The following is a 27365-nucleotide window of genomic DNA, read 5'->3' as shown; positions in this document are numbered from 1 at the left end:
GGCCCTAAGTCATCTTTGAAACATTTTCATGAAAACTGTAATGTCACTAGAATCTGAAGGAGGGCAGTCAGTATGTTATCACTTGCAGGAAACTTCAAAGTTTGAAGCAGAGGTTCTGAGCACTGGGCAAAAGAAAAACTGAACTAAATAAGCCAGGTAGAAACTTTTTAGCATTTGGCAGATCTGTTCACTCATGATTATGTACTTATACTTGGCCTTTTTCCCCCTTACAGTTTGTACAACCTACCTAGACCCAGCTAAATTTGCCTGAAGTTTTCCCTGTCACCGTGCCTTCCAGCTGGCAGGGGAGCCCCTTGGCTGCTCCTCTGGGCAGAATGTCTGCTAAGCACACTGCTGGGGCAGAGCTGGTGTCCATTGGGAAATGTCTTCTTCTGTCACCTAGCTTTTGGGATTACAGAGGCAAGAGCACAAATACATTGGTTTGGGATGTCCCATTTAGAAATGCTGTTAATTTTTAATGCACAAGTTACAGGCTTTTGCCTGAGGAATGTAGAGAATCTTATAGTATGTAAGGCACTAGAGCAGGAGTTCAAATAGGCTTCAGTCATAATGACAGGCAACTTATCCATTTGGCTTTCTATTTCCTGGGATTTATTCTGCTGTTCTGATAAGCTATGATTTAAAACACACTGAAGTGCTGCTGCAGGCTAATAGCCCCTTCTCCTACACTGAAACACATCACTGAGAGTAGAAGACACTGTGCTTTGTATCTGTCTCCCAGGGTGAGGGAGAGAATAGCTGAGAGGTATGGGGCTCTTCCCACAAAGACCACCTCACAGGCTGTCAGCTGACAGGCTGTCAGCTGAATTTGAAGTGGGAATCAGATCCCGAAGGCAGATACCTGAATTTAGGTGTCCAATCTCTCACACGAGGCAGTAGAGTCTTAGTTACGGCAGTCAATGGAGCTGGGAGTGTGATTCATCTGAGGAAATGTAGGTATCCATCCTCTGTTAAGCTGAATCCCTCCTGGCAGTGGGAGGTGGGACACTGAGCTCATCGTGTGTCGACACCTCTTGAGTACACAGCTACAGCCTGGAAGCCCATCCCCGGTAAGGATGCGCTGATGACGGATTCACTTGCTGCATTGTTTCTGCAGTTTAATGAAAGGGGCGGGCTGGACCCCCGGCAAAGGCTGGAGCTGCAGAGCCCTCTGGAGAGCTGGAGAGTCGGAGCGTGTGTAGGCAAGCTTCATCCCCTCTGTGAGGGGTGGGTGAGCACATTAGACCTTATTTAGGTAGTCAAAATGGCACTCAGGGCTGTGCAATAAAGAAACAACATCTCTCTGTTAAATTATTTTTACAACCTCTGTTGTCAAGTTCAGACAAATAGACTTAACCAAGCCTTCTTACGATATGAAACATTAGTATATACCACTTACATCTGAACCTGTGTTTTAGATTTTATTTTCCAGACAAAAGAGTAATTTAAAATTATGCAAATGAGCTGCCAAAGCAAGGCATTATGCAGATTTGTGAGGCAGGCAGCAGTGTTAACCCTTGGTGCTGCAGCTTGCTGCAGAGGGAGCGCTGCTGCAGCAGCTGTGCGTGAATTCCTTCCAGCCCTTGTGCTCTTTAATTACAACGCTCCTGTGGCAGGACCTGAGGTGTGAGGCTCACCCCCTGCACACCCCCATTGCCAAGTGGACTTAGGTGGATGAAGCAGCTGTGTTTGCTGCGTAGTTCATCTCCCAGTCCTGCCCAGCACAAGCCGTACCCAAATCCAGCCTGGGCATCTCAGAACAGACAAGTGTTGTAACTGTCATCCATGGTTTCATACGGGTTGATTTACAGAATATTTGAAGTGACTGCCATGGGAGAAATACTAAATTGCTTTTCAAATGTCAGCACTGCAGTAACACTTTGAAAACAATTGACACTGTCAGCTGTAAGTCGTCTAGCTTGCTGGCCTGGCTGGTATACGCAAGATACACTAGCAGCCTTGGCTTTCTGTAGAGGAAAGTTATTAAAAGAACTCCATGTTGTGCTAAATTGTGTATTCAATAGCTCATTATCCCACCCAGCTAAAAAGGTGGTGGGAATAACTCTCAGTCAGGAACAGATGGGTTTTGATAGAAGTCCAAGGTCTGATCTGCTCTGGAAGTTTGCCCTGATCTCTGCAACTGATGCCAACAGCTGACATAGCCACATTGGTGCAAGCACTAGTGCTGAGCAAGAAATCCAATATTTTATAGCAGTAAAGTTTGGCAAATGGCAAGAGCAGGCAAATCCCCAACATGCACAAGGATGTAAGTGCAGCTGATCTCTAGTGGAGGTGCCTGATGACAGGTTAAAATAGTGGAAGCCAAGCCTGGGGAAAGAGGCAGAGAGTTCACATAGGGCGGTTTTGGAAGGCTTGAGTTTGTGCCTCAGTCATGCCCATGTGGGATGCCAAGCCCTGTGAATATTGGATTTGTTCAGCATCAGGCAGGGATGGATGCTGCTGAGGTCAGGAAGGGGTCTGGCAGCAATATGGGGGGACTTGAATCCACATTTCCTTCTGCACTCCAGTTGATAGAATCATACAATAAAATCATACAATCATAGTTGTTCATGGCTCTCTATGAGAGAGCTCACAGAGCAGTGCAGGTTCCAAGGAAAATGCCAAGGATCTGTATTTCTGTAGTGAGTTACTTCAAGAACAAACAATGTCTCAGTGCTGCTCCAGGACACAGAGGTAATCTGGGATTTTCTCTTGCACCCTCTTACATCCAAACACTTTAAAGTTTTCTCCACTCACCAAATTGCTCCATCACTTTCCTTCTAGTAAAAGGTGTCATTTCAAGCTGCTTGTCTCAGCCAGTACACAATACTGAATAAACACTTCAATATGTTCAAACCTGGATGGTATCAGTGAATTTACAGGCTTAAAACCTCAAACTGTTTTTAAACTGGATGCACATGCGTGCTCACAAAGGTTAGCTCAGTTTAGCTACTTTGGTTTTGCTTGTTCTTAAGAGCATTTTTGGCTCAAAAATGTGATGTCTCTCACGTATTTGGAAAGAGTTGTCCAAAGCACATGATCAACATCTGTTGGTTTTGATATTCCAGAGAAGCTATGTAAGAGACTCAGAGATCAGAGAACACATTGCTGCTGTGTATATTTGTTTTTAAATTTAGATTTTCTATTTTGAATTTGGAGTTCTTCTATTGCTTAGCAATTTAAGCAATGGGCTGATGGTCTGATTAGTAAAAAAAAGCATGAAACCCACTTATATTGGTTCAGGTTTTGTTAGTTTTGGAGAAAAAGAATATAAGGATAAAAAGCTGAAAAGGATATCAATCAGACACTGCTGCTGTACTGCCAATGCCTGGCCAGCTTAAAGGAACTAAACTAGTTTAAATAGGCAGAAAGACTGTTTTATGATGGCAAACAACAAAATTGAGTACAAAGACCACGGAAGAAAGTTGCTAGGAAACCTCTACAGTGCTCTGGAAAAGTTTTGCAGCCCAGGCACCTATACGAGAGTTGTCACCACCTGCCAACCTGGGCATTTCCTAAAAACAGGGGTGTAAAATAGTAGTACACATTGATTTCTATAAATGCAACACCAGGAAATTCTTTACAGGTCATTTTTAGTCAGTGCAGCTTCAGGGGACTGTAAGCTGTTCCCAGAACCATCTCTGAGGACTCAACACTAAGGTCTTGTCCACAGTAATGCTGAAGCCCTGACTTCTGTGTCCAGGCGAGGTCTGCCCAGACTGCTCTCATCTTAATTAGGCTCTTTGCTAAGATCTTTGCTTCTGTGAGCTCTAACCTTGCCAATGCTGAGATTTCAATAAGGTAAACTATAAGCTAGACTAGCCCTCTGCAGGCATGGCCCCAAAGTCTCTTCTCTTTTGCACTGACCTGCAGGGTGGCTTTGCCAGCAGAGATTTCCTGCAGGCATGCTGCCACCTCAGGTGGGTTCTCTGCATGGGGATGCTTAAGAAAGCTGAGAGGCATCAATCAAAAATGTTACATCTGCAGGTCCACGGTGTCAGCATGCACATGTTAAAACCCGAAATTTTGTACTGAGTAGTTGTGATTATGATGGTATCTTAATGATGGTATCTTAATCCTTGTAACACTTGACTTCTTTTGTATGGCTACTTCATAGTTTAACCATTTAAGTCAATTTCTATGAGGAAACTGGTAGGTAAATGATTGAGGAATCAACAGGGACCATGTTTTTCTTTCATCATTAAGTCATCTGTCAGCTCAGTTCATAACTGGGATTAAGACAGGCAATGTCTATCAGGGGTTGCTAAGGGCTGCTTGTCTACACACTTCCTTGTAGCATTTTGCAAAAATGGCTGATGTGAGGTACAGTGGTGGAGGAATGACTGCTGTGAGCATAATGAACAGAGCTGTGAAATTTCTAGTCTGTGAAATTCCCTTTGTGTGGGAACCCCCTGAAGGTGTGTCACCAGCAAACTCCTGCCTGCCACCACCCATCCGTGTTATATTGTTCATTCTGCACTCCTCCCTGCCCACCTGCTGAAATGACCCATCATGCTACAAGCCATTAGCACTCAAAAGGTAGACAAGGGGATTTCCTGCTCCTTCAAAGATAAGCAATAAATTAAGAGAAATAAATAATACGCGTTAAACCTTAGGATGCTCCTTTAAAGAATGATTCCTTTTATAACAGGGCTCATTCCAAAAGAAGGCACTCCAGAGAAGATGTGATGCTGATACATAGTACTGATACATCAAGTATGGCTCTTATAGGATTTTCTATTCTGGTCTATCTAGTCTGTTGACACATAAAAAAGATCCAGATCTTCAGTTTAACTTAAAAAAACCAAACCTCTTAGGAAATCTTTACACAGCATATAATTAATATATGGAATCAGCATTGGGTATTCCTGACAGGTTTAGACTAGCTCTGCTCTTGATGGTCTAGCAGCCTTTTGAACGGTGTCCCTGTGAGATGCTGTAGGAGGGAGCACTCAAAACAGTGTGGAAAAGCAGAAACTCAGCTGTTAAAGAAGAGCCTTTTGTTTCTGGAGCAAGAAAAAAACTATGTGAGATCATAGTTTTCAGATGGCAGGTCTCTACATCTGGAGCTTTCTTGGTTCAAAGAAGGTTTTCCTGCATTTCAGAAAGGATTGTGTGCATGCACAGAAAGCAATTCTAGTGGTGTTACTGGAGTAAGGTCACATCCAAAGACTGATTCCACACTTGGTGACTCAGAAAGTAGCACCTACATCACATGCTCTTACAGCAGTGATGTCCACACCTGAGCGAGTTCCCTGCACCTTCTTATGGCATGTGAGGAGAAATGAGGGCCCAACAGACTCAGCTGGGTAGCTGCTGATAGGGATAGCCATGTCCTAGCAGCACCTCTCTCCTTTGTCAGCTGCAGAAAAAAAATTAGAGGGGAGAGGATGTGTTTGCTGTAGATCTGAAGAGTTTTGAAGAGGCTGAAGCCCAAGGTGCCTGCTGGCTGCAGCTGGGGAGCCATCTGCTTTCCCTGCTCTGAAGGTAGAACTGCTCCAGATGGGGTGCTGGGAGATGCAGGTTCCACTTGGTGCTGGATGACTGAAGCAGGCACCCCTTGCAGTTGTCCATCCTGCTCCTTTGGTAGGCACAGTTGCCCTGAAGCAAAGATGTGCTCCTCCCATGAATCATCGCCAGCCACACAAGTCAATGTGTCACTGCATCTCTTGGTCTCTGTGCTCACTACAGCCATGGCCTAAGATTGGTACAGACCTGGGCAGGTCTTGCTCAGATGCAGGGCACCTGACTAGTGAGGAGAAACAGGAAGGGCAAGTCCAAAGGCAGGTGTGACACTAAGGAAAAAGGTGAGGTACTAACACCAAGCCAGTAGGCACTGCCCTGTGCAGTCTACTGGTGTCTACTGGACCCCTCCCATCAGGATATACTGTGGCAGTACCATGTCTCCAGCCAGAAATGAGAAAGGGTGTTCCCCAAAGTATCCAGCACAGTCAGGACTGTTAGAGGCAGGATTCTGGAGCAAACCTAAGCCTTGCTCATCACTACAACATCCTTGTGCACAGGTAATTGCCTCTTCCAAAGCAGCAGCTCTCACAGACCTGAGCCTGGGAGGTGCAAAGCATCTGGGCCATCTCAGAGATCAGTGCTGCTGAAATACGGTATGATTGCTATGGTTCATCAAAGTACAGGCTTAACTTTAAACTCCTCAGTCATACAAGTAGTTACTGTCTGACCCTGTCTCACACTCTAACAGTGTTGCCAAAGGAGGAGGGAAAGAATTGAAATTTTACACCGTGGCATATGGAGTGATTCAGAATTCTTCTAAAATGGAGATGGTGAGAATGTTTTTGTCAGATCTTTGATCCCTTTCAAAAATAGAACCCCCTGGATGTGGTTAGAGAGGGCTCATGCTGTGAACTGGAGTTTTTGTAACCACTGCTGACTGGAACTGCCTGTCAGTCTGATTTGTACATTTTTCCAGTCTGTTTTATAATACAATCAAATTGCTGTTCCCACATTGTAAGAGACACTTCACAAGTTGCTTGGGAGAGAACACCAAGCTCCAAGGCTAACTCATTTTTCCTCTCAAAAAAGGATTTTTCCATTTTTAATTCTTAAACTATTCAATTTTATAATTACTCACGGAGGTTGAAAATTGATTTAGCAAATCTTGGGTAATCTCCAGGTGTTCCCCAGATTGAAAACCAACAATTGAAAAGAGATAAAATATAGACTAAAATAAAAATTAATAAATTGAGGAACTTCTTATTTCATGATACTTAAGTGGTTAAGCATCTCTTGTAGAGTGGAACGTCAATATGTACTTCCAGGTAGATGTTCACATCCCTGTGAGCAGCCCTAAACCACTGCATAAACAAGATAAGAGAAGCCCTTCAATTTTAGCCACCAGCCTTATTTACCTCCTGCTCTGAGGATACTGTAGATAAAACCTCTGAGACCCTAGGATAGACTTAGTGAAGAAAGTAAGGCTGGCACACCTCCTGTTTCACCATGCTTAGAGGCATTAGGTAGGAGGACCTGTAAGCTCACAGCTCATTCTTCTGTGCCACTGCTGTTGTTGCACTTTGCCAAGGAGATCCTCAGTGCAAACAAGAACTCCCCATCCTCCTTTAAACAGGGAAGAATGAAAAGGAAGGCAAAATTAACATTGGGGTTTTCTTGTCTCCACAAGAGCCCATGCCTTGTTCCATCTGTGTAGAGAAAAGCTGTTGCAGAAATGATAGGAGGCTGGTGGTGGTACCTGGCTGCTGAAAGAAGACACTGCTAGTAGCCTGGAGTGTACAGCTGATGTTGATGGTAGCTCATTTCTTCTTAAAACTGACAATTTTTTTTATCTTCCTAGCAGAACAGACAAGAGTGGAAATGTTTCACATAATCACTGGTTTCACTGAAACTTTGACAGCATTATCAAGTACTTTTGATACTTTTTGGTTTTATATGAATCCCATAAAACATCCAAACACCAGGATGTAAACAGAGGACTTCAATAAGCTTAGTTTTGATATTTCTATTATTTTCCAAATTTGGAATGAAAGGAGGTGTGAAATAACCAGCTCTCCCAAAAAAATGTGACGTCTCACAGAGCACTAACCATTCTTGCATAAATCTCAAGAAGCCCAGTGATCTCTGCTGATCTCTCTTCCTGCACTCAGTGATGCTGCAAAATGTCCAACACACCTGCCACAAAAGGAATTCTCATTCACATCCCATTGGATGCTCAGGGTCACCTTCCAGGGCAGCAGCACCTATTTCCCATACCATCTTTTCTGGGAGAGTGATGCACACTGATGGAAAAGTAGAGGTCTTCTCTTACTGTTCAAGTAACCTAGACACTTCTCTGACAAGTGGGTAGGCCTTACTTTCATCCTTTAGAAGAGAAAACAAAAGGCACATGCAAATTGTTTTCTGTTGAAGAGAACATGGATGTTGAAGAAAGGAGAGAGATCTTGTTAAAAGAGAGCTCTCATATTGCACTAGCACAATGATTTCTACTCCTGCAGCAAAACTGGGTTTCATTTGTAGACGACTCTTCTGGACAGAAGCAGATACCAGACTATTGACTAACAACATAGAATGCACTTTTTTTGTAGCAAATACTGTTTTATTTGCACTTGGGTGGACTAGATACCTACAAAGGAAGAACAAGACCCAGTAGATACATTACACACTGAACTACACAGGCACCAGTGGCTCTTGGCACTTGTTCTCAGGTGTTGTCTGGGGTGTTGTCCACAGCTGGCTAATACAACCTGTCTTGTTCATCCACCTGAGAACTGGAAAGCACAAGTAATGACCATTTTCAGCTACTCCACAATTTACATCTCTTCTGGAAGCTCAGTTAGCTGAACTATTTGTACTAATGGGAACTGTAGGAATACATTAATGTTGGCTGAAAACAAAAGCTGAAGCAAGGGGATTTTCAGAGCAGCTCTATTTTCAGACCTGAAAATTGCTGCAATCCTCCTGGTTTTGCTATAGAAAGGTGGTATGGAGTCATAGAAATTACTCTTGCTTGACAGAGAGAAAAAAAATTCAATTTATCAGCAAGCTGCTCTCTTTAAGCATTGCAGCAGCTTTCAGATACTACCTTTGGGAAGAGGGACAGGTTTGATGGAGGCAGTGAGGAGCTCTCCCATAGCATCTCCCCTCCAAACGTGCAGGATGGCAAGCAGCTGCTGAAAGCCCAGGTGGTCTGCACTGCCCCACCAGCACAAGAGCAATGGCAGGGATGGCCTGGCCAGGCCAGGCCCTCATGTGAATTAGCACCACTGGCATTCCACTGATGGGCTTTTGCTCTCCACTGCATTGTGCTGCAGGATGTTTTGGTCAAGATCCTGTGTACACATGGGACAAAGCATCTTTAGCAATGATGCTGGGTAGCATGGTGCTCTGAGGTATGCTGGGGGAACACCTGTCACTGCTTTAATTACATTCAAACATGCATAGCTAGAGTGAATAATACCATGGGCAGGTCAGGAATTGATTAACCAGTTTGCTGCAAAAGGGAAGGGTACCCCCTTCCTTTTCTTCCACCTGGCCTGTTTAGACCAGACCTTGTTAGGAAGAAGGGTGTTTATTCACATAGATGTAAGAAATATGGTCCTGCCTCTCAGATCCCCACCACTGTGTGCCAGTGGGAGAGCAGGACTGGGAGAGAGCCCAGGATAATGTGGGAACACTAATAGGAAGACATGATAGGACAGCACTAGGAAAACAAGGAAAAGACAATTATTTTAAAAAAAAGTTGACTAAGCATCAGTGTGTCTGAGCAGAAGCTTGAGGAATCAGTGCAAAATATTTGATGAATCATTTAAATTTGAATTGAAGGAATTCAACTGCTCCATTATGAGTTTCAAGTGGAGAAGGAATTCCTTGAGGAAAGATACAAAAAAGCAGTTATTGATATAACAGGAGTATTCTTTCCTATCAAGGTTAAAGAGTGTCAGATCTGTTGGTAACACCAAGAGAATATCAAAGGATATCTCATTTACATAAACAGTGTATTGGCAATCCAGAAATACCATCCCCAGGAGTTAATTCCACAGGTTCATATTGGAAGTCAATGCTACTCCAATTGCCGGAGGCTGAGCTGGATCCTGATACCCTGGGTCTGCTCCAAGACTTTCAGCAATACTTGGCTGGACACAAAGGGGCACAGTTACATGGCTAATTACTTCCATTCCATATGGAAATTAGAAGAGGAGAAAATTATCATTATTATCCATTTGAGTACACGGTTACCTGAGTGTGGTGTGTGGCTCCAGTGCTCTGTATGCAACTGCACTCTCAGTTAAACAACACCTGGATTTCTGTCTGAGTGTTAGTCCAGACTCAGCTTCAAGTGATATCCTTATACCCCACTTAAAAAGGTGATTGGGGAGTTAAGAGATTCTGGCTGGTACCTATAAATCAGTGCTTCAGACACTGTTAAAACCTAATAGGTCTGAAAATCTGTTAACCACATCCTGAATTGATCTGTACTTGCTGAACTTAATGTGTTCATGCTCAAAAGAGACCAAGAGAAACCTTGAAGAAATGGTTAATTCAGGCATTGTGTTTGAAAGGGCAAAAAGAGACAGCAGTGCACCCAGCCCTGGGAGTTAGATTTTTGGGGTTTTGGAGGTTTAGGGTTGGGGTTTTTTATTTGGTGGGGCTTTGGGGGGTTTTTTGGGGGGGGAATTTTTTTAGGGGCTTTTTTTTAGTTTCAGGTCATCTGGAGTATCTTTAAGTGCATCTCTGTGGACTCCCTAGGCAATGCAATGGACTCTGTGAATGCAGTGGGCTCTGAGTGGAGAGGCCCCTGTCTCTGCACTGTGAACAAGGGGAGACAGTTACACCTGGCAGTAAGCAATGAAGGACATCTTCCAGTTTCCATTGTTCCATTCTGCTTTTACATTTGAGGAGCTTCTCAACTTCATGGGTATCAGGAAGACCTTGACAGCCAAGAATGCTTAAGGAGCCAAAGAACCTATACTGTGTTTGACTTGTCTGTGTTGAGATGTTGTGTTTCAGGTCACTGTGGGAGTGGGTTCAAGCCAACCTGTGAGACTGGCAAGGGCTGGATCACACATGGGTGCTGTAGCACATGGACTCCTTTGTTCTCCTCCTCGTGCCAGGTCAGAGGTGACTGTGCAGACTCCCTGGGACTGTAGCAGATGTGAAATAGGAGGATTTCCTATTCCATTGACAAGACAATTTCAAAACAGCACTTACAAGTTAGGCTTATTAGTGGACTCATTTCCTTAACAGCCCCAATCATGAGGCCTGGTCTTGGCAGAAGTCAAAATTCACCTTGGCTTCACTGGGTAGGAACCTGCTTAAGCTGAAGCCCTCACAATACCACAGTGGTGTTACCCTGCTGATTCTCCATGTCGCGGTAACATGCAGCATCCACATATCAGCATGCCACCAGCAACTCCACGTTGCACTTACAGCACTAGCTGACTTACAGTGACAGAGAAATACTAAGAGATTCTCTCTAGCAGAGGCACTACTGGAACTACCCCACCAGCAGCTGCAGTAACACACTGTCTGGCAGAAGTCCCTCCTTCCCTTAGAGAAATGGAGCTGAATTGGTTCTTGAAATGACAGCACACCTTCAAGGTGGAGTTGATCTTTACTCAAAACAATTCTTATCCATCCATCTACCTTCTAGGAAGTGTTTGGTGCTCCTTTCAAGTGGGGCCAGCCATGCAGACCCACAGAAATTTGAGTGTCACTTCCTGTGCCTGAGAATCACCAGCTCCACAGCGGTGACATTGTCCAGGTCACATGCATGAGGTTGGTTATTCCTCCAGTGTGGGCCCATAATTACCCATCCATGCCCAGAAGGGCAGGCAAGCTCTCCCGCAGCTCACAGGAAATAATTACAGAGCAGCTCACCTTCCTGCAGTACAAAACTCTTCCTGATACATCCCAGAGGCACCAGCAGCATTACTCATAGTGGGTGACGTTTCCCAGCCTGATTCTCATGCCCTGGCTCAGCCATCCATCCCACTCCCATCTGAGGCTCATCCAGCCCAGGACAGCATGTTGATGCAGGGGAGCTGGGGAGGAAGTGGTGGACACGGCTCTGGCTGTGGGAAGCAGCCTATCAAGAAATGCTTGTTTAACACATGGCAGATCAGCCTGCCTCAGGAGTGAGCTGTTTCTGTAAATCAAATAGCTCCTCATGAGTCAGGAGCCCAACCCTTTATTACAGAGTTGCATATTTTCAGGAATCACTGTAATTCAGGGATTTTTATTGTTAACATTTGTTGGCTTTCATGTACTAGCCTGAGGTGGGATCTTAGAACTGTTAAGAGCATGGGTTGTGTGTACTGCCAGCACCCAAAGGGAGTGAAAGCCTGGAAAGGGATATCAGGCAAGCCATCCTCATTTCCCAAGAGAGACAAATCAGTCTTTCTTCTCAGAATGCTTTTGAGGGCCCCTTTCCTAAAAATGACATCCACAGACTGTGAGCTCTCTGGAGGCACTACTGGAAATTATCACATATGGCTGAGAATGCTGAAATTAAATTTGTAATACTCAGTGCTGTAATCTGCAAACAGTGCTAAGTGGTAGAAAGAGGCAGCAACCACCTTCCAAAGCTCTTTCCAACTACACACAATCAAAAGAGTCGCTTGTCAGCCATAGCAAGTGCCCACTTCTGCTCAGCCCTTAGGAAGTCACACTGAGGATGATTGCCAAGCAGATCTTTATAGAAATTTCATAAAATATAATATGAAAAGTAATTATTGAGTTGTCTAGTCTAGCTACCCATCCATCTTTTAAGTGCAAAGTGAGCGATTTGCAGCAGAAGGCCAAAAGTTTAAAGTGTGTGGGAGTAACGAAAAACAGCAATAGAAGCATGAAAAAAGCTCTTTACCAACATTGCTTAGCTGCTGCAGTAATGAAAACTAAGGCTACAAATTACTTTCAGAGCTCTGTATTTCCATTGTTTTAAAAACTACAGCCCATTTTTCAGACAAAAACATCCTGCCTGCAGATAGGCTTTTCTGTTTTTTAAACACTGATTACAAATGTAAGTGCAGGTATGTGGTTGGTGTGAGAGAGCCCTTGGGGATGAGGAGCTCCACACAGGGGTGTTTCAGGAAATCTCTGTAAACCAGTGTTACCACCCCTGGGTTAATTAATTCCACAGTGGGCACTCGCTGACACAGTGTTTCATCCTACTGCAGGATTTGCCGGGAGGTTTTGGGACACAGTAAGACTAGGCTATGCACACACTGTTCCCGAGGCATGGCAATGCACCAAGAGCACTGCTGGATACTGCACATCTGCCTGTGCTGATGGGTGGGAAAGGGGGCAGCAGAGGAGAGCAGAGCTTGGCAAGTACCTGCTTGGTTGATTCATGCCCACGCACACCTGCTTATCCTACGTATGGATAGCAGGTATGTGGTGATGTCCTCCAAGGTTATTTTGCCTGTAGGTCCCTCTGCTCGGTGTCCTGCTTGCAGACCGTGCTGATGCTCTCCTGGTCTGGGGACAATCTCCCTGGATGAGCATGCCTGTGGGGAAAAGTTCACATCCCTTAGCAGAAAGATGCATCCCAAAGGAGTCAGCAATGTATGGCACCAGTGCCTGTAGACCTTCCTCACTCTCCTGTGGGGCACATGGCAAATCCTCAACCCCCCAGTTTCATGTGCCAGGAAGGTTTAAAACTTCAAATTATTTTGAGCTGTTGCTTTCCCTGCAGAAGTTTTGTTTTGATACACACCCTTGTGTTCAGCATCTTTGCTTTGTAGTGGCTTCTGCGGTCCCTACTTGTGTATCAGAAGGAAGATTGAGCTCAATGCTCAGTTTGAGTATCTGCTCCAGACCTCATCTTTTCAGATTGGGCTGGACAAACAAAATCCCCTCTGGGAAATAAAGGGTTCAGACCCACCAGACAAGAGAGACCTCCTGAAGGGCTCTCATGTAGAGTTCATGAAGAGAATAGAGCGTAAAACGAGTTTTAAAGACAAAGTAGTGCCATCAGAGGGGTGTACAGGCTCCACACAGGAGGGACCTTTCACATGTTGTCAGCTTTGAATTCAGCTTTTAAATAAAAGATTGGCCTTCAGACCAAAAAAGTGATGCCTTTTATGAGTAATAAAGCACAAAGCAATTTTTTTTTTTAATGGATGAAGCTATATAAATATTAAATATAAAATAAGTTGGGTCTTTTGATTTATTGATAAACAAAATTCATATTTCACCCTGGGAAAATAACACATCATCTGGCTTCCGCTGGGGAGATGCCTGAGAGACAAGGGTGTTGGTGCTGCTGATGCTGAGATTAGTTTTTGTGTATCAGGCCAGTCTGAGGGAATGTTTCATGTTTTGGACTCCAGCTCTTGTCAGAGGTGGCGGGGTGGAAGCTGATGGCCAGTATCATCGTTGGGTGTTGTGGACAGCCACGCTGAAGCAACACCGTGTTTGAGTTTTATGTGACTCACTGCATGCGAGTCCCACTCCCCGCGGGCCATGGCTCTGCTGCCCAGGCACCGTGCGCCCATCCCTGCCCCATGCAGCCCTGCATGCCCGCGGCCGGGAGCTGCAGCGGGCGCTGCCGTTGTGCCCGGACCGCGGCCGCCGTTGCCATGGTGGCGGTAGAACGGCGGTGCCCTGGGCCCGTGCTGTCACACAGCGGTTGCTGGAAGCTGCAGAGCAGCTGCAGCCAGGTCTGCCTCACACTCACCACCAGATGCAGCTCTCAGGGCACTCAAGTTTACTCTCAGCCTGACACACTCACAGCGTAACAATGTCAGCGCACTGCCAGGAACACCGCATGCAGAACCTGAGGCAGATACAGAAGCAGATGAGCCTGCTGGACCTGCGCCTGCAGATGCTCCGTGACAGACTGTGCGCAGCTCGCCATCACAGGTGTGCCCTTTGCTGCTGCATGCACCCACCCAGATGCCCGGCGAGAAGGGCCCTCTCTGCGAGACAGGATCTGGAGCGACGACTGGACAGGTAAGAGAGAGCTGCCTGCTTTCTACAGACACTGTCAACCTTTAGGGTAGGATCAAGAGATGTCTGACACTGCTGTCAGGAGTAAAGGTTGAAACAAGTAGGTTGGGAACAAAATAGCCATTTTTGAGAAATAAATTGAAAGGGATACGGGAAGGTAAAGATTGTTCTCTTGTTTTAATTCCAGAACGAGAAGACTTGGCATGATGTTGAACTCATGCTGTAATCAAAACTGTTTGTCTTTGATCAATGTGAAGGGTTTTGACCCCAAGGAAATCACTGTAGTGGTGAAAGATGGGAAGGTGACCGTGGCAGCGGAGCGCAAGGAGGAGCACAACACCTGCATGGGAAAGATAAGCAGCTACAAGAAATACATGAAGGAATTCAGCCTGCCGCCAGGGGTGTCCGAGAAGGAGGTGACCTACTCAGTGGAGTCCAACAACATCGTGGAACCACCCAAGTGCTGCCCTTATCTCTGCAACTGCTGAGCTGCAGCAGGGAGCCACCATCACTCCTCTGCTTCACCCCCTTCTCCCCATTGCATCTAGGTGTGTCCCAAGAACTGTGTCAGCAGCCTCTCTTACCTCTTCCAAAAAAGAAAGCAACACTCTGATCAGATTGTGTGAGTTTCATTTTGAAGGCGGGCAAAAAGGGGAGTGCCATCAGGAAAACACAAAAGATATTTTTGGGCATACATGACTGTGGTCACTTGCTGGGTACTGAAGGCAGGGCTGGAGGTGGTGGATTCAGGACATGCAATCTCATGGATTTTAAAGGCTGAGAGGTACCACTTATGATGAGTCACACTTCTGTAAGGACACTTCTCTCAATCCTGCTTCTTCCATTTGAGCTCTAGGGTATTTCTGGGAAGAAAATATTGATGATAAACACCTTGAGGGGAGGAACCTTTTCCCAGAAAAATCAAGCTGTGCTCTTTTCCCTTGGTTTGGTTCTTGCAGTGACTGCCTGGCTGGAAAAAGCTGTGGATGAAGGACAGAGAGCTTTTCCTTAGAAAAGTTGGGATTAGGGTAGAACACTTGCCAGCTGAGGAAGGGATGACAGTATTTCCTGCTCAATCAATGGCTCCAAAATAATAAGAAAATATTTTTCATGTTGGGAGAGGGGGAAAATTGTCAATATAATTGCTTGAAGGCAATTTTAACTTTGCTGCCCTGGCCTCAGCACTTGGGTATGCACTCCTATGGGAAGCAGCATTACCTCCCACTGCAGAAAGGTGTGTAACAGAACATACCTGGTCCATTTACCAGCCACCTGGGCCAGCATCTCCCCAGTGAGCACCACCTGGTTCGGGTTTCATGAGCCTTGGGGCTGGAGGGAGGAAGGTTGCTACCTCTTCATGTGATGCAGTCCCCTGCAGCAGACTTTCCTAACAGGGAACTCAATGTTTTAGGTTGTGCTGGCACAGAATCTGATGTTCCCTAACCTGCTGGGGGAGAGGGTGGGCATCTGTGGGCCGATGCTGTGCAGGTGTGATGCACACTTGAAACTCCTGAGTGGAGTGTTGTCCCTGCCATTAGCCTGGCTGAGAAATGCAGTTGGTTGCTGTCACACATGGGGACCCTGGCCCCTGAAGGACCCTCACACCAACTGGGTCAATGTGTCCCAGTGCAGCCAAGGGGCCCCCAGTGCCAAAAGCATCCACTCAGTGCTGCAGCAGGGAATATTACCCTGGAAACACTCACGCCTAAAGAAAGCAAAGCCGAGCCTCTATGTACAGCCTGCAAGCAGACAGCCTCACTTTCACAGTTTACTTTCATCTTACTATCTTAAATTGCAATGCAAGATGTAACCAGAAGTATGTACTCTATTACCAGCTGTTAAAACCAGGTGTGTCAGTGTTCTTTATCTCTTCCACAGCCATCCTCCCTCCAGGGGAATATCCCATGTTAATGGGCCATTGAGTCTCGCTGCATGACTGATAAAATTACATCATTCCATTGGGAGATGCTCCACCCAGGGGAGGAGCCAAGCATTCCTACCTGGATATAACCTGAAACTTAAAAACACCATAGTCAACCTTTCTCCACTGCATTGCCAGAAGAAAAACCGATCCCATCTACACCACCACTAGACCTTCAGAAAAAAATCTATACCCTTCTACAAGAACATTGCTACAGCAGAACCACGTCTGTCATTCCAGGAGGACTGCAGCCACCATTTAATCAAACTGCTACCAACACCCCGACCAACAGAGTGTCTGTGTCAGAATTGGTTGTATTCTGACTTTGTCGGTGGCTTTGGGGTTTTTTTTTGTACTACTGCATTTTTATTTTAATTTTCCTAGTAAAAAATTATTATTCCTATTCCCATATCTTTGCCTGAAAGCCCCTTAATTTCAAAATTACAATAATTCAGAGAAGAAGTTTACATTTTTCCATTTCAAAAAAGGCTCCTGCCTTCCTCAACAGACACCTATCTATTCAAACCAAGACACTTATGAAGGTGGTGAATCGCAGAGGGTGGGTTACAGGGGGGTGAGTCCATGTCTGGGAGCACCAGGGCTGGGAGAGGCCCTTGGCTCCATCATTACCTGCTCCTGTCCTCCGGGTGGGAGCTCCTCCAGTCAAACATGTTACAAGCAGATCAGCTGAGGATCAGTTTAGCTTGGCTATAAACAGCTTGGTAATTTAACTTTGGTGCAAGAAATTAACTGCTTCTGGGATGTTTTCAACATCCAGCTACCACTTAAAATAATGCCTGTTAATAAATGTTAAACTTTATGGGCTTAGTGTACAGCTGGGTCAATACAGAACCATAGAACCATGGAATAGCTTTGGTGTTAAGGAACTTTTTGAAGATTGCGTTGTCTAATGACCCTACCACAACCAGGAACATCTTCCACAAGACCAGGTTGCTCAAACCTTATCCAACCTGGCCTCTGGGAAACCTGTTACAGTGTCTCACCACCCTCATCATCAAAAAAAATATATATATTCCTTATGTCACATTTAAATTGAACCTTTTTCAGCTTAAAGCTGCTTCTCCAGTCACTACAGGCATGGGTATAAAGTGTCTCTCCATCTTTCTTATAGATGTTGCTGATATACTGAAAGGGTGCCCATGCACGGGTAGTCTGATTTTGCTGGTGTTGGCCAAGGATGTTTAGACATAAGGCTGCAAGGGATTCTCCTGTGAGAGCAGGCAGCAGGGATGGGGACTGGGGAAGGACTGGGAAAGACCATCGTCTGGGAAAGACAAAACAACCCACCGAGTAATAAAACAAAAACCCCCCTGTGATACGGTTTTTGCACTTTGTAATGATTTTTACAGAAGTTGTCTGAGCGTGCAGAAGGGAAACATATTTCAACACCTCCCCACTACCCGTGACTTGCAGAAATATATCAAGTTCCACAGCAATCACAGGGCTGGCAATGACTGCTCTTATCCTTATTGCTCATCCTTTAACACATGCTCTTCACACTCAGTTCCTAAATTAGGTTCCTTACGCTCCTAAAACCAAATTACACTCTTGAGCACTTATTGACAGATATGACTTTCTGAGGAAAATTCTGAATTCATATTACATCCCATGAATTGCCAGTCTAGGCTGGTAGGTGCATCTTTGAGACCTTTTCCATAATAGAAGCAAATCACTGAAATAGTCACTTAGTTTTGTTAATACTTACATGCTGTTAACAATCTGGAACTTATCCCAAAATCTATAATAAACAAATACTGAGAGTTTTCAAGGACAGATTAACCCAGCAAGCCATAACATCATCTCCCATAAAACAAATTCATTTACCACTAGGTGGCAGATACTATTTTTTAAAATTTACCACCGTGCAACTCTTTTATTCAGAGCAAAGACACTGAGGGTGGTGTCACAAAGCAATAAGGTTGGCACACACCAGAGCTGGTATTTTTTTTCTGTTATGCTAATAGCAAGTGAAGAGGAGGGCAAGAGACAGAGCTGTTTTGTGATCCTGGGTGTGCAAGAGCTCTCAGGACAGACCACCATCACATTAGGTTACTACACTTTGATGCTGCAGTTCTCCCCCATGGAGTACAGCTCCTGGATAAGGCCACTTTAATTTGCTTCAGCAGCCTGTCTCTGCCACAGCTATCAGCCCAACAGGGGCTTCCAGTGGTTCATGTATTCTTCAGCATGTTGTTGCAACAAATTATTTTTGGGGCCAGTTTTGACCATCCTCATGCAGCAGATACTCTCTGAATTCCCTAGCATGAGGAAGATATCAGAGAGAGTGAATTTGCTCTGTAGTTCTAAATGTTAGTGCATTCTTGAACTCTAGTCTTATGGGGGCATTTATAAATAGCCAAGGAATTTGTTACGAGAGGTCATCTGAGGATGCTAAATCCAGACTTCTCCTCGGTCATCAATTTCTAGGGGTTTTCCTTCAGCCAGGAAATGCTCTGCTGTGCTCTGCACAGCCTTAGGCTGTGTTGAACTGTTGTTTCTCTCCCTGCTGTTGAAAACCTGGGGAGAGCGGTGCCCTCATGAGAAGGTGCAAAATGATCCCAGCTTTGCTCTCCCCTGCTGCCTTGGTGCCCTGCTGCTCCCGAGGGCACAGCTCTGCTCGGGCAGGGGGCTGCTGCTCCCAGTGGGCACTGCCCGCTTGGCAGGGCTCTTCCTGCCCAGGACTAAGTGAAAAGCCTGTCACAGGGGCCAGCTCCACTCCTCACACCCCGTGTTCTTGTCCTCGGAGCAGCAGCACGGTGAGGCTTTTGGCACTACCCCAGCCATGTGGGGCTGGTGCAGCGTCCCTCCACTGCACTTCCACATGAGGTGAGAAGCTTCAGCCGTCCATTGTGTTTGTGCTTAAAGTTAAATTGAACTATTGTCCTTGCTAAGCTGTTTGGCACCTTAGTCCCTTGGGTAAACTTTCCAAGCCTGTTTTCCATCATCTCCCCTGGAGAAAGCCCTGAGAGTTTAGAAGAGAGAGCAGGACCCATGTCTTCGACTCTGCCTCTGTACCAAAGACTCCACAGATTTGTTGTCATTCTGGACACTGCATTTGTCACCTCATTAATAACCTTGCACTGAATTTAGGTTAGGAGTAAGCTGATCCTTCCAGCAAACTCGGCATGACTGTCATGAAGCTGCCACCTCCATGAGCATGGGACACTGGCCCTTGCTTCTCCTATTTTACCCTGCAGGTCCTTTCTCTGGTCTCTGCAATGAAAAATGAGTTTTCCATCTCTGTCCATCTTCTAGTTCCTTCTGCCATCCCATTTGTGCCCCTCCAATTGCTGTAGGTCAGGTCTTCCTTTTGACACGTATGAGGGTTTCCTTCTTCTCTTGAAACCTCGCTCTGTGTGAGAAAAGGTTTATTGTCCTGGATATTATCCTTTCAATTGCCCTGCCATGTGGTGTGAAATCATCCCCATGCAATTGTCTTTCTCGATTTCAATATTAATTACAAATAATAGCAGATCTTTCAGCTCTCTGGCTGCTTGCACTGGTCCCTCTCTTGGGGTGTTACACAGAGTCTTTAAAGGTCTGCAAGTGACAATAATGCTATAATTAAAAAATCTGAAAACAAAAAACTATCAGTCTCTACATCTCACTAGAACAGATTTTAACTTGTCAGAAAAATAAAATGCATCTTCCTCTTTTTGGTTTGGGTTTTTTTCCATAGCTTTTTGCGTGTCCACATGCGTGTGTAGAAAGACCTGCAAAAGGGAAAGCTGCAGGGCTCTGCCCCAGTCACACAAGCGCATGTGGCGCTTCACAACATGTCAAAAGAGAAAACAAAATCCCGTCTCTGGTGAGAAGGGGTCTCAACAGAGACCAGCAGGGCCCACAACAGCCACAGCACACGGCCCCTGCCCCAGGGCTGTCATCTGGGGTCACCAGCCACCACATGCCTGTGTTTGTGGGACATAGGGTCATGCTCCTGCAAGCACAGAGCCAGGAGCACCACCCAGAGCAGCTGGCTACGGCCCAGTAAGAGTTTTGAGGAGAATGTGAGCAAAAGTCAAGTCAGTGGGAAGGCAGGAGAGTTTGTTGGTGTCGGCCCAGGAACAAGCAGCTGACACCAGCCACAGGCAAGGCACAGGACCAGCGGGACACAGAGCTCTGGACAGCCACTCCTCTGCTGGGACAGGCTCCTCCAGAGCCCAGCAGGGAGGGAAGGCTCCATCCTCCAGCAGAGCAGAAGAGGGATGGGGAAGAGGAGAGTCTGAGGCCATGCAAGGTGCACTGAATATGCTCAAACCTGAGCACAGTCCATCAGAGCAACTCCAAGGTGCTTCAGAGCCCATTGCCTCCTGCTCAGGCCAGCTGCAACAGCAATGCTAAGCTGTGACTACCATTGCTTTGTGTCTCGGCTTTTCCCTCTCTTCTGGTAACCTGCTAGAAATGTTTAAATATGAGCAGAACCTTCAGGAGGCAGAAGAGATGACTGGGGTAGGAGATGTGAAATTGAGAACAAATTTGGCGTAAGGACATGTTGCAGATAAATGATTAAAATTAGTGAACATCTTTTGGTAGACAGGCAGCAGAAGAAAAGAACTGAAACCAGCACTGTAGCAGACAGTAACAGCTGAATGTAGCAGCTAAAAGTCATGCAGCCTTTTTGAGGTATTACTGACTGCAAAGTCAGTAAGGCTCCGGACATTGAAAAGAGAGGAATAAATCAAAACTCCAGCACTTGGGGCCCACTCACACCATGTCTTGAGCACTTTCTATTCTCACTAAATTCTCAGAACAACAACAGCACACAGCAGAATTCCAGCATTTCTGTGAACAATTACACAGTTAGCACCCATGGAGGAAGACAGAGATATTTACAGGAGTGTCACCACAGAGAGATAAGAGGAAAATTCAATCATCTTGGTTAAAGTGTCAAAATCCCACCCTCTCTGACCTGGTACCCACCCATTCCTGGCTGCTTGGTGTGCCTGGAGAGCCAGGCACTAAGCTTGAAATCCCGGGCTTGCACCCAGAGAGATTTATGGATGGCAGTGCACAAGTGTAATGTAATCCTCACCCCAATATTTAAAAATAGCCCAAGGGACTGACCTACATAAACTCCAAGCAATCCCGTCTGGACTGGGAGCCCAGTTAGCACGACCTTTCAAATGTGGTGCAGCTGACTCCACAGTAGTATGGTGGGTTTCATCTAGGAGAGGTATGCAAAGTGTGCACAGAGAATGACACTTCATATTGGATTAAAGCACCAAAACAGCCTGGAGGAAGGAAGCACTCACTGTTTACTCTTCAGAGCAGCTACTAAAGGAGCAGGAGCAATGCTTGTACTGTAGTACTATTCAGCCACTTATATGTGCTTGCTTCTTCTGGAAAAGAGGAAAAGTGAGCCCTGACATGGCAGAAGATTACTGCATGCATGGAGGGAGAAGCAGTAAATAGGTCAGCAAACACTGGCCAGACAGTGGCCCTGGGGGCTGGGCATCCTGCTGGCTCCCAGCAGTGCTTGGCACAGCCTGCCTGGGGTCCCTGGAGGCAAGGGTCCTGCTGCCTGCAGCTTGAGCCCTGTCTGCATGGGAGCTCCTGGAAACTGGCTCTTGTCCTCCCAGCTCCAGGCAGGCACAGTGCAGGGATGCAAGTTCTGCACCCTCGGTGCTGAGCTCTTTCAGCACTGGCCCACCCAAGGACATTAGTGAGAAGAACAAGTTTCCTGCTCCTGGGTACTCACTTGGTGTGGCTGCAGGGCTGGATAGAGCACCAGGACCGCGTTCTTCTCCCAGGGTGCCTGCAGCCTGCTGTGGAAGTGGGATCAACCACCTCAATGTCACCACGTGCACCCAGAGCCCTTGCAGAGAGGATCTAGTGAGGGTAAATGTGCTGGTGGTGTTTGGGGGGATTTTCTACAGCACAGGCAAACCCTTAAAGACGTGCTCCATCACCCTGACAGCAAATGGAGAGGACTGAGCCAGAAGCCAATGCCGGTCTTGATGTCAGCATGTGCTTCTGGGAACCATGGCACACAGGGCACCCTGGATGGGATGTAACTGGATGTTTTGCCACACTTGTTTCATTTTGCATAAACCCTTGAGCTGTATGAGAGGAAACACAGGCATGGCTCAGCAGGGCTGCACGCCCACTGCTGAGCCCCAGCCCTGTACCCTCAGGTGCCACGTGCTGCCAGGGAGCAGGAAAGCCAACACAGCAGAGCTTGGCTCCACCCAGGAGATGGTAAGCTTTAGATGCAAGGTAAAATCCGGTCTAAAAGAGGCCATTTAAAAATGAACTCATGGAGGACCGTGCAGCTGGGGAGCAGAGGGATGCCTCGCCTGTTGGTGTCAGCAGCAGCAGGCAGCTCTGCAGGCAGCACAACCAAAACTTGGCCTCTAATAGCCTATGTGACAGGAATTTATCAGTCACAGCCTGTCCCCTGGGTGCTGGTGACTCCAAAGCAAAAGCTGCACCTTATTTGCCAGATCATTGTGGCCCCTGCTCTGTGCCAGGAGCACCCTGGGCCTCTGCTGTGCCATGTCCACAGTTACTGGGGACAGGAGTCACCCAAGATGAGGAGCAGTGATGCCTGTGGACAGTGCTGGGACCTTTCTGGTTTTCTGCCCATCTCTCTGGGAATGTTTTACTGACAGAGCAAGGATAAGGTTGGCCAATGGTGTCAGAAAAAAAAAAAATCAGATAAGAATTCCCATAGACAAGACAAGCACGGGCTTGAGGACATTGGAGTCATTGTGCTGGGAGATGCTGCACCCTTAGACTGCCTGAGAACCATGTTCAGTATCTAATTGTTTTGGCAGAAAGCTTATATATCTGAGACTCAGCACAGTTTGACTCAGGGAATGCTCAAGTCAGTACTTCATCTGAGTAAAAAAACAACATGGACCAAATATTAAAAGAGCAAAGAGTAGAGGCTCCAAACAACATCAGAAGGAATTGGAGTGAGGGACAAATTTAAAGTAAGAGCATTAAACTGCATGTTAGGAAGAAAGCTGACTTTGGAGCAATACAAGCAGGAAAAGAGTGGGCATGGCTCTGCAAACAGCCTGTCCCCAAAACAGGGAGAGGCACAGGCTGACATGCCAAAAGCTTTGGTGGCATTTCCCCCTGCTGATGGTGTATCATGGCAGCACTGGACTCCCCTCAACAAAAACTGGGGTAGAGCCCAAGATCTAGCTCAACTCAGGAATAGTCAGCTGAGATGTGATGGTCTGAAGCACAGTGTGCTGAAGAGATGGCCTGATGTGCCTGCTAGTCTGAAAGGCTCATTAGCTTCTACAAAGCGTCCTGGGGAAGTCTCACCACAGGGTGTAGGAAAGAGTTCCTGTACCTCCCCTGTCAATGACAGCAGTAGCCCAAATTCCAGCACATTTTGTATTCAGTAAGGGAAATTTTGTCTTTCAAATCAGAAATAAATTAATTTACCAGTTGAACACTCACATTCTTGCACAACAGTTATCTCCATACAGAAAAGCTTCATCGGTTCTTTGTAAATCACCTCAATACACCTTGTAGTGCTCCAAGAAATACTCTGGTTTCTCCAGGACTTGAATTTTGGTCCTTAAGGTCTTTTCTTCCAGCAATATTGGGTCAGTCCTGGCCCATCCATGTTTTGGAGAGAAGTAAATCTGAGGCATGAGACCTGTGCAGGAGTGTCTCCTGCTAGCACCCCAGACACCTGACTTCATCTATCCCATTGTGGGGCGTGGCTTGGAAGAGAAATGTTCTGCAGCACCTCCCCTCCTCATCCACTTTGTTTCACCCAGGGAGACACAGATATTCCACTTAAATTCAGGTGCCTTTCTAGGCCTCAGCTTATTCTTTCTGACCTAGTAACTGCTTTCTACCCATCAGCCTTTTTGAATTCCAATTAGAGATGAAGTTCAGTTTGCTTCCAACGATTCATGTGGGAAGGCCCATGAGATCTGGCAGAAAGAGCGGTGCATCACTTACATTTATTATCCTGGAGCAGAGTATCACAAATCACAAATAGGGAGATGAGCTGACCTCTATTAATCTAACATTTTTAGAATATTCCTTTTATTTTTACAGAAGGAAAGGTAACTGAATGTGTTTGAAGAGCCAGAGGCTCTGTCCCTTGCTTAGCATTAGTATCAATCTCTCTGACATTATTTGTGCTAGTTTTCTCCTGGGTGCAGAGGTTTAACTGGATTTCAAACATTATCAAGAAGATTCAAAAGGTAAAGGCCAGATATTTTTATGTTTGCTGAAACAATCTTTATTCCATCTCCTTGACTGTGATTATAGATACCCTTTTTGCTCCTTGAAAACAGTGTTAAATTCACAACTGCTCACAAAGCCATATAAAAGCAATTTATTGCACATGGCTGAACACCCTCAAGAGGCCTGAGGCAGCATCAACATTTTAAAGGAAGTGCTGGTATATCCTCTTGCACCTACCCCACCTGTTCTTCTGTAGCTACATGGTGTCCATGGGAGGTACAAACACCTTGCCAAGATGTGCCCAGCCCCACAGAGAGGAGCCCAAGGCAGACAGAGGAGCCTGTCGCATGCAGTGGCCACACCACCCTTCACAGAGGTTTTATCTCCATGAAGTGCTGAGGATGGAGGGCACACAATTACAAATCCATCCATGCTGACCACATGAGGCTGGTTTCTTCTGACCAGAAAAGCCTTGACTCGTGTCAGCTCCAGCTGGGATAGGGACACCAGGCAGGTGGCATCCAGAGGACCCAAGAGGATGAGTGACTCGGGCTGTAGTCTCTCCTACAGGTTTTAAGATAGACATTTAAGCTGAAATAAAAGTGACCAGTGTCACTGACTGGGCAAAGAAATAAACTTAAAATTTCATAATAAAGAAAAATAAAGAACAAAAGCAAGCCACGCAGGATTGTGTTTTCCACCAGCCACAGTAATTCACTGTGTTTTCCACCAGTAAATGCCACAGCAATTCAAATTTAAAACACCAAGATATTTGGGCTTTAAAATCAACAAAGCAGTAGTGAAAGGGTTTCATATGAGCTAATATAGATAGTGCAGATTCAAAGTCACTTGGCACCAGAGAGAAGTAAGGGAATTGCTCAATTTTTGGCCACAGTTCTAAGGGGTTGTAAAAGTTACATAAGCAAATGGATTTGTTACTTTATCAACTTGCATTCTTTTTGATCAAAATTTTTCTTTTTCTCTTTCCCTCTTTTTTGCTTGTTTATTTTAGGACATTCACTCCTGGTACAGAAGGGCAGCAGGTGCTGTTTGTGGACTCCTTTGGCACAGAGAAGCTGCAGTTTGGATCTTGGATGCAGGTATATTTACAGAAAAGAAGCACTCAAAAACATCTGCAGCACAAAATTATTTTCTGTTTAGTTTACGGGCCTAAAAGGAAAAAGAAAATGTCTTTTTCCTGGGCCACTGCTGCACCTGGCTCCAATTCCTGCACTGCAGAGAGCCAGACTTTGCAGCAGGCTGAAGGCAGCTGCCCACGCACGCGGCAGCGACGTGCTCGCTCAGCACACTGAGGGCATCCACGTGTCGGGGAGCACCAGCTTCACCACAGCCTCAGCACCAGCTCCGGTGTTTGCTTAGAAGCACCGCGGTTTGTGACACTCTGCTCCCAGCTCAGCTCCCCCAGGATTTGAAGATGTCTTGGACCGGGCTGAAATTCTTGGAGAGGCTGTTTCAGTCTCTGCTGAGTGCTGACCCCAGCCAGATAAAGCAATTTTCTCTAAAAAGCTCTGCTGCAGGTGCTGGCAGGGCTCATCCTGCAGCAACATCTCAATATCACCACACAGAGGAGGCTGCAGATTTGGTCCTAGGCCACCTCCTGCCCCAAAAGAACCACTTCTCTGGGAAGCCCACAGGCAACAGCTGACAGTGGAAAAGCCTAGGTCAATTCTTCTCCATGGCAGGAAAAGCAGAACTGGGCAAGAAAAGCCACAGTAGGGAATGGGCAAAGTCTTCCTGACTGCAGCCTTGGGCAAGCATCTCTCCTGTGTTTGCCATTTAGGAGCATCTACACCAGATGCTCAGGAGGGTGTTGTGGCTGAGGAGTTGGGTTCACTCCCACCATCCAAAGCTGGCCTTTCCAGGCATGCAGTGACCAATGCCAGGAGAGAGCAAGCTTGTCCTCCTCGCTGCTGCTCCAACAGCTCTGGCATTGGGTCCAGGCAGGCACAGAGGAGCACCCCAGGCTCTCTCCCTGGGCAGGATGTGACTGCTCCCCATGCTGCTCACCACTAACCTAGCCCAGCCAGGTGGGGTGGGATCTGAGTGCCTGACACCAGTTCCTGCTGAAAAATCGGAATGGTTTGGGGAAGAGGGACCTTTAAGTTCCTGTGGTCCCAACCCTACTGCCATGGCAGTAATGCCACCCTAGATCAGGTTGCCCTGTTCCACATGGCCTTGAGCACTTCCAGGTGAGGAGCATCCACAATGTCTCTGGGCAACCTGAGCTACTGCTTCACCATCTTCAAGCTCAGCATCAGGAGCTGCAAACAGCAGGTGGAGTGACCTGGGCTGTACACTGGGAGAGGGGCAGCCCTTGCTGTGGGGTTGCTCTGGATGTACCCACATCACCACAGGTGGCACCTTCCTGCTATTTATGTGCTGGCTTAAGTATGTCCCAGTGCAATTGCAGGGAAAACAATGTTGCTGTGTGAAATTCTATGTTTCCATCTTTTACTGGTGCAGACCTTATTAGAGAACTAACTTCCTAAAATCAGGTTTCCATCTAGTTACCAGTGTTCTTCATAACTCTGGGGGTCAACCATGGCTTAGAAACTTCCTTTGTTACAAACTTTCCTAAAGGCTCTTATTGTATTTATGATCCCCTACATGCCCTTGGAAACACCAGGAGAATGATAAGAATCAGGTTGGAGGCTTTTTGTCAGCTTTGACTAATGAAAAACCCATTTCATGAAACATAGTGACCTTCTTTCCAATATGCTGTGTCCATGTCCCAGACACCAAGGTTTTGGGATGGGGGGGACTTCATAGTTTATGGCTTCATTTCCAAATCAGTATGCTCAGATTC

The 27365-nt window shown here is 46.2% G+C and overlaps 1 protein-coding gene and 1 long non-coding RNA gene across 2 annotated transcripts; one reads left to right on the top strand and one right to left on the bottom strand.

The window, feature by feature from the left end:
* Positions 1-7486: 7486 nt before the first annotated feature.
* On the bottom strand, positions 7487-7805 carry LOC147655360 (uncharacterized). The gene is made up of 2 exons (XR_015286833.1): positions 7741-7805; positions 7487-7659 (listed from the first exon to the last, which is right to left on the bottom strand). It is a non-coding gene; the product is annotated as an uncharacterized LOC147655360 (long non-coding RNA).
* A 5181-nt stretch (positions 7806-12986) lies between these two features.
* On the top strand, positions 12987-15049 carry ODF1 (outer dense fiber of sperm tails 1). The gene is made up of 2 exons (XM_023920677.2): positions 12987-14439; positions 14624-15049. The coding sequence occupies exons 1-2, from the start codon at positions 14228-14230 to the stop codon at positions 14922-14924; spliced, it is 513 nt and encodes a 170-aa protein (XP_023776445.1). The 5' UTR covers positions 12987-14227; the 3' UTR covers positions 14925-15049.
* Positions 15050-27365: the final 12316 nt, after the last annotated feature.

The sequence above is a fragment of the Cyanistes caeruleus genome, chromosome 1 (genome assembly GCF_971803275.1).
Source record: "Cyanistes caeruleus chromosome 1, bCyaCae1.hap1.1, whole genome shotgun sequence".
Classification (NCBI taxonomy): domain Eukaryota; kingdom Metazoa; phylum Chordata; class Aves; order Passeriformes; family Paridae; genus Cyanistes; species Cyanistes caeruleus.
Note: the sequence above shows the minus strand (reverse complement) of the source record. Positions and strands in the feature narration are given on the sequence as shown.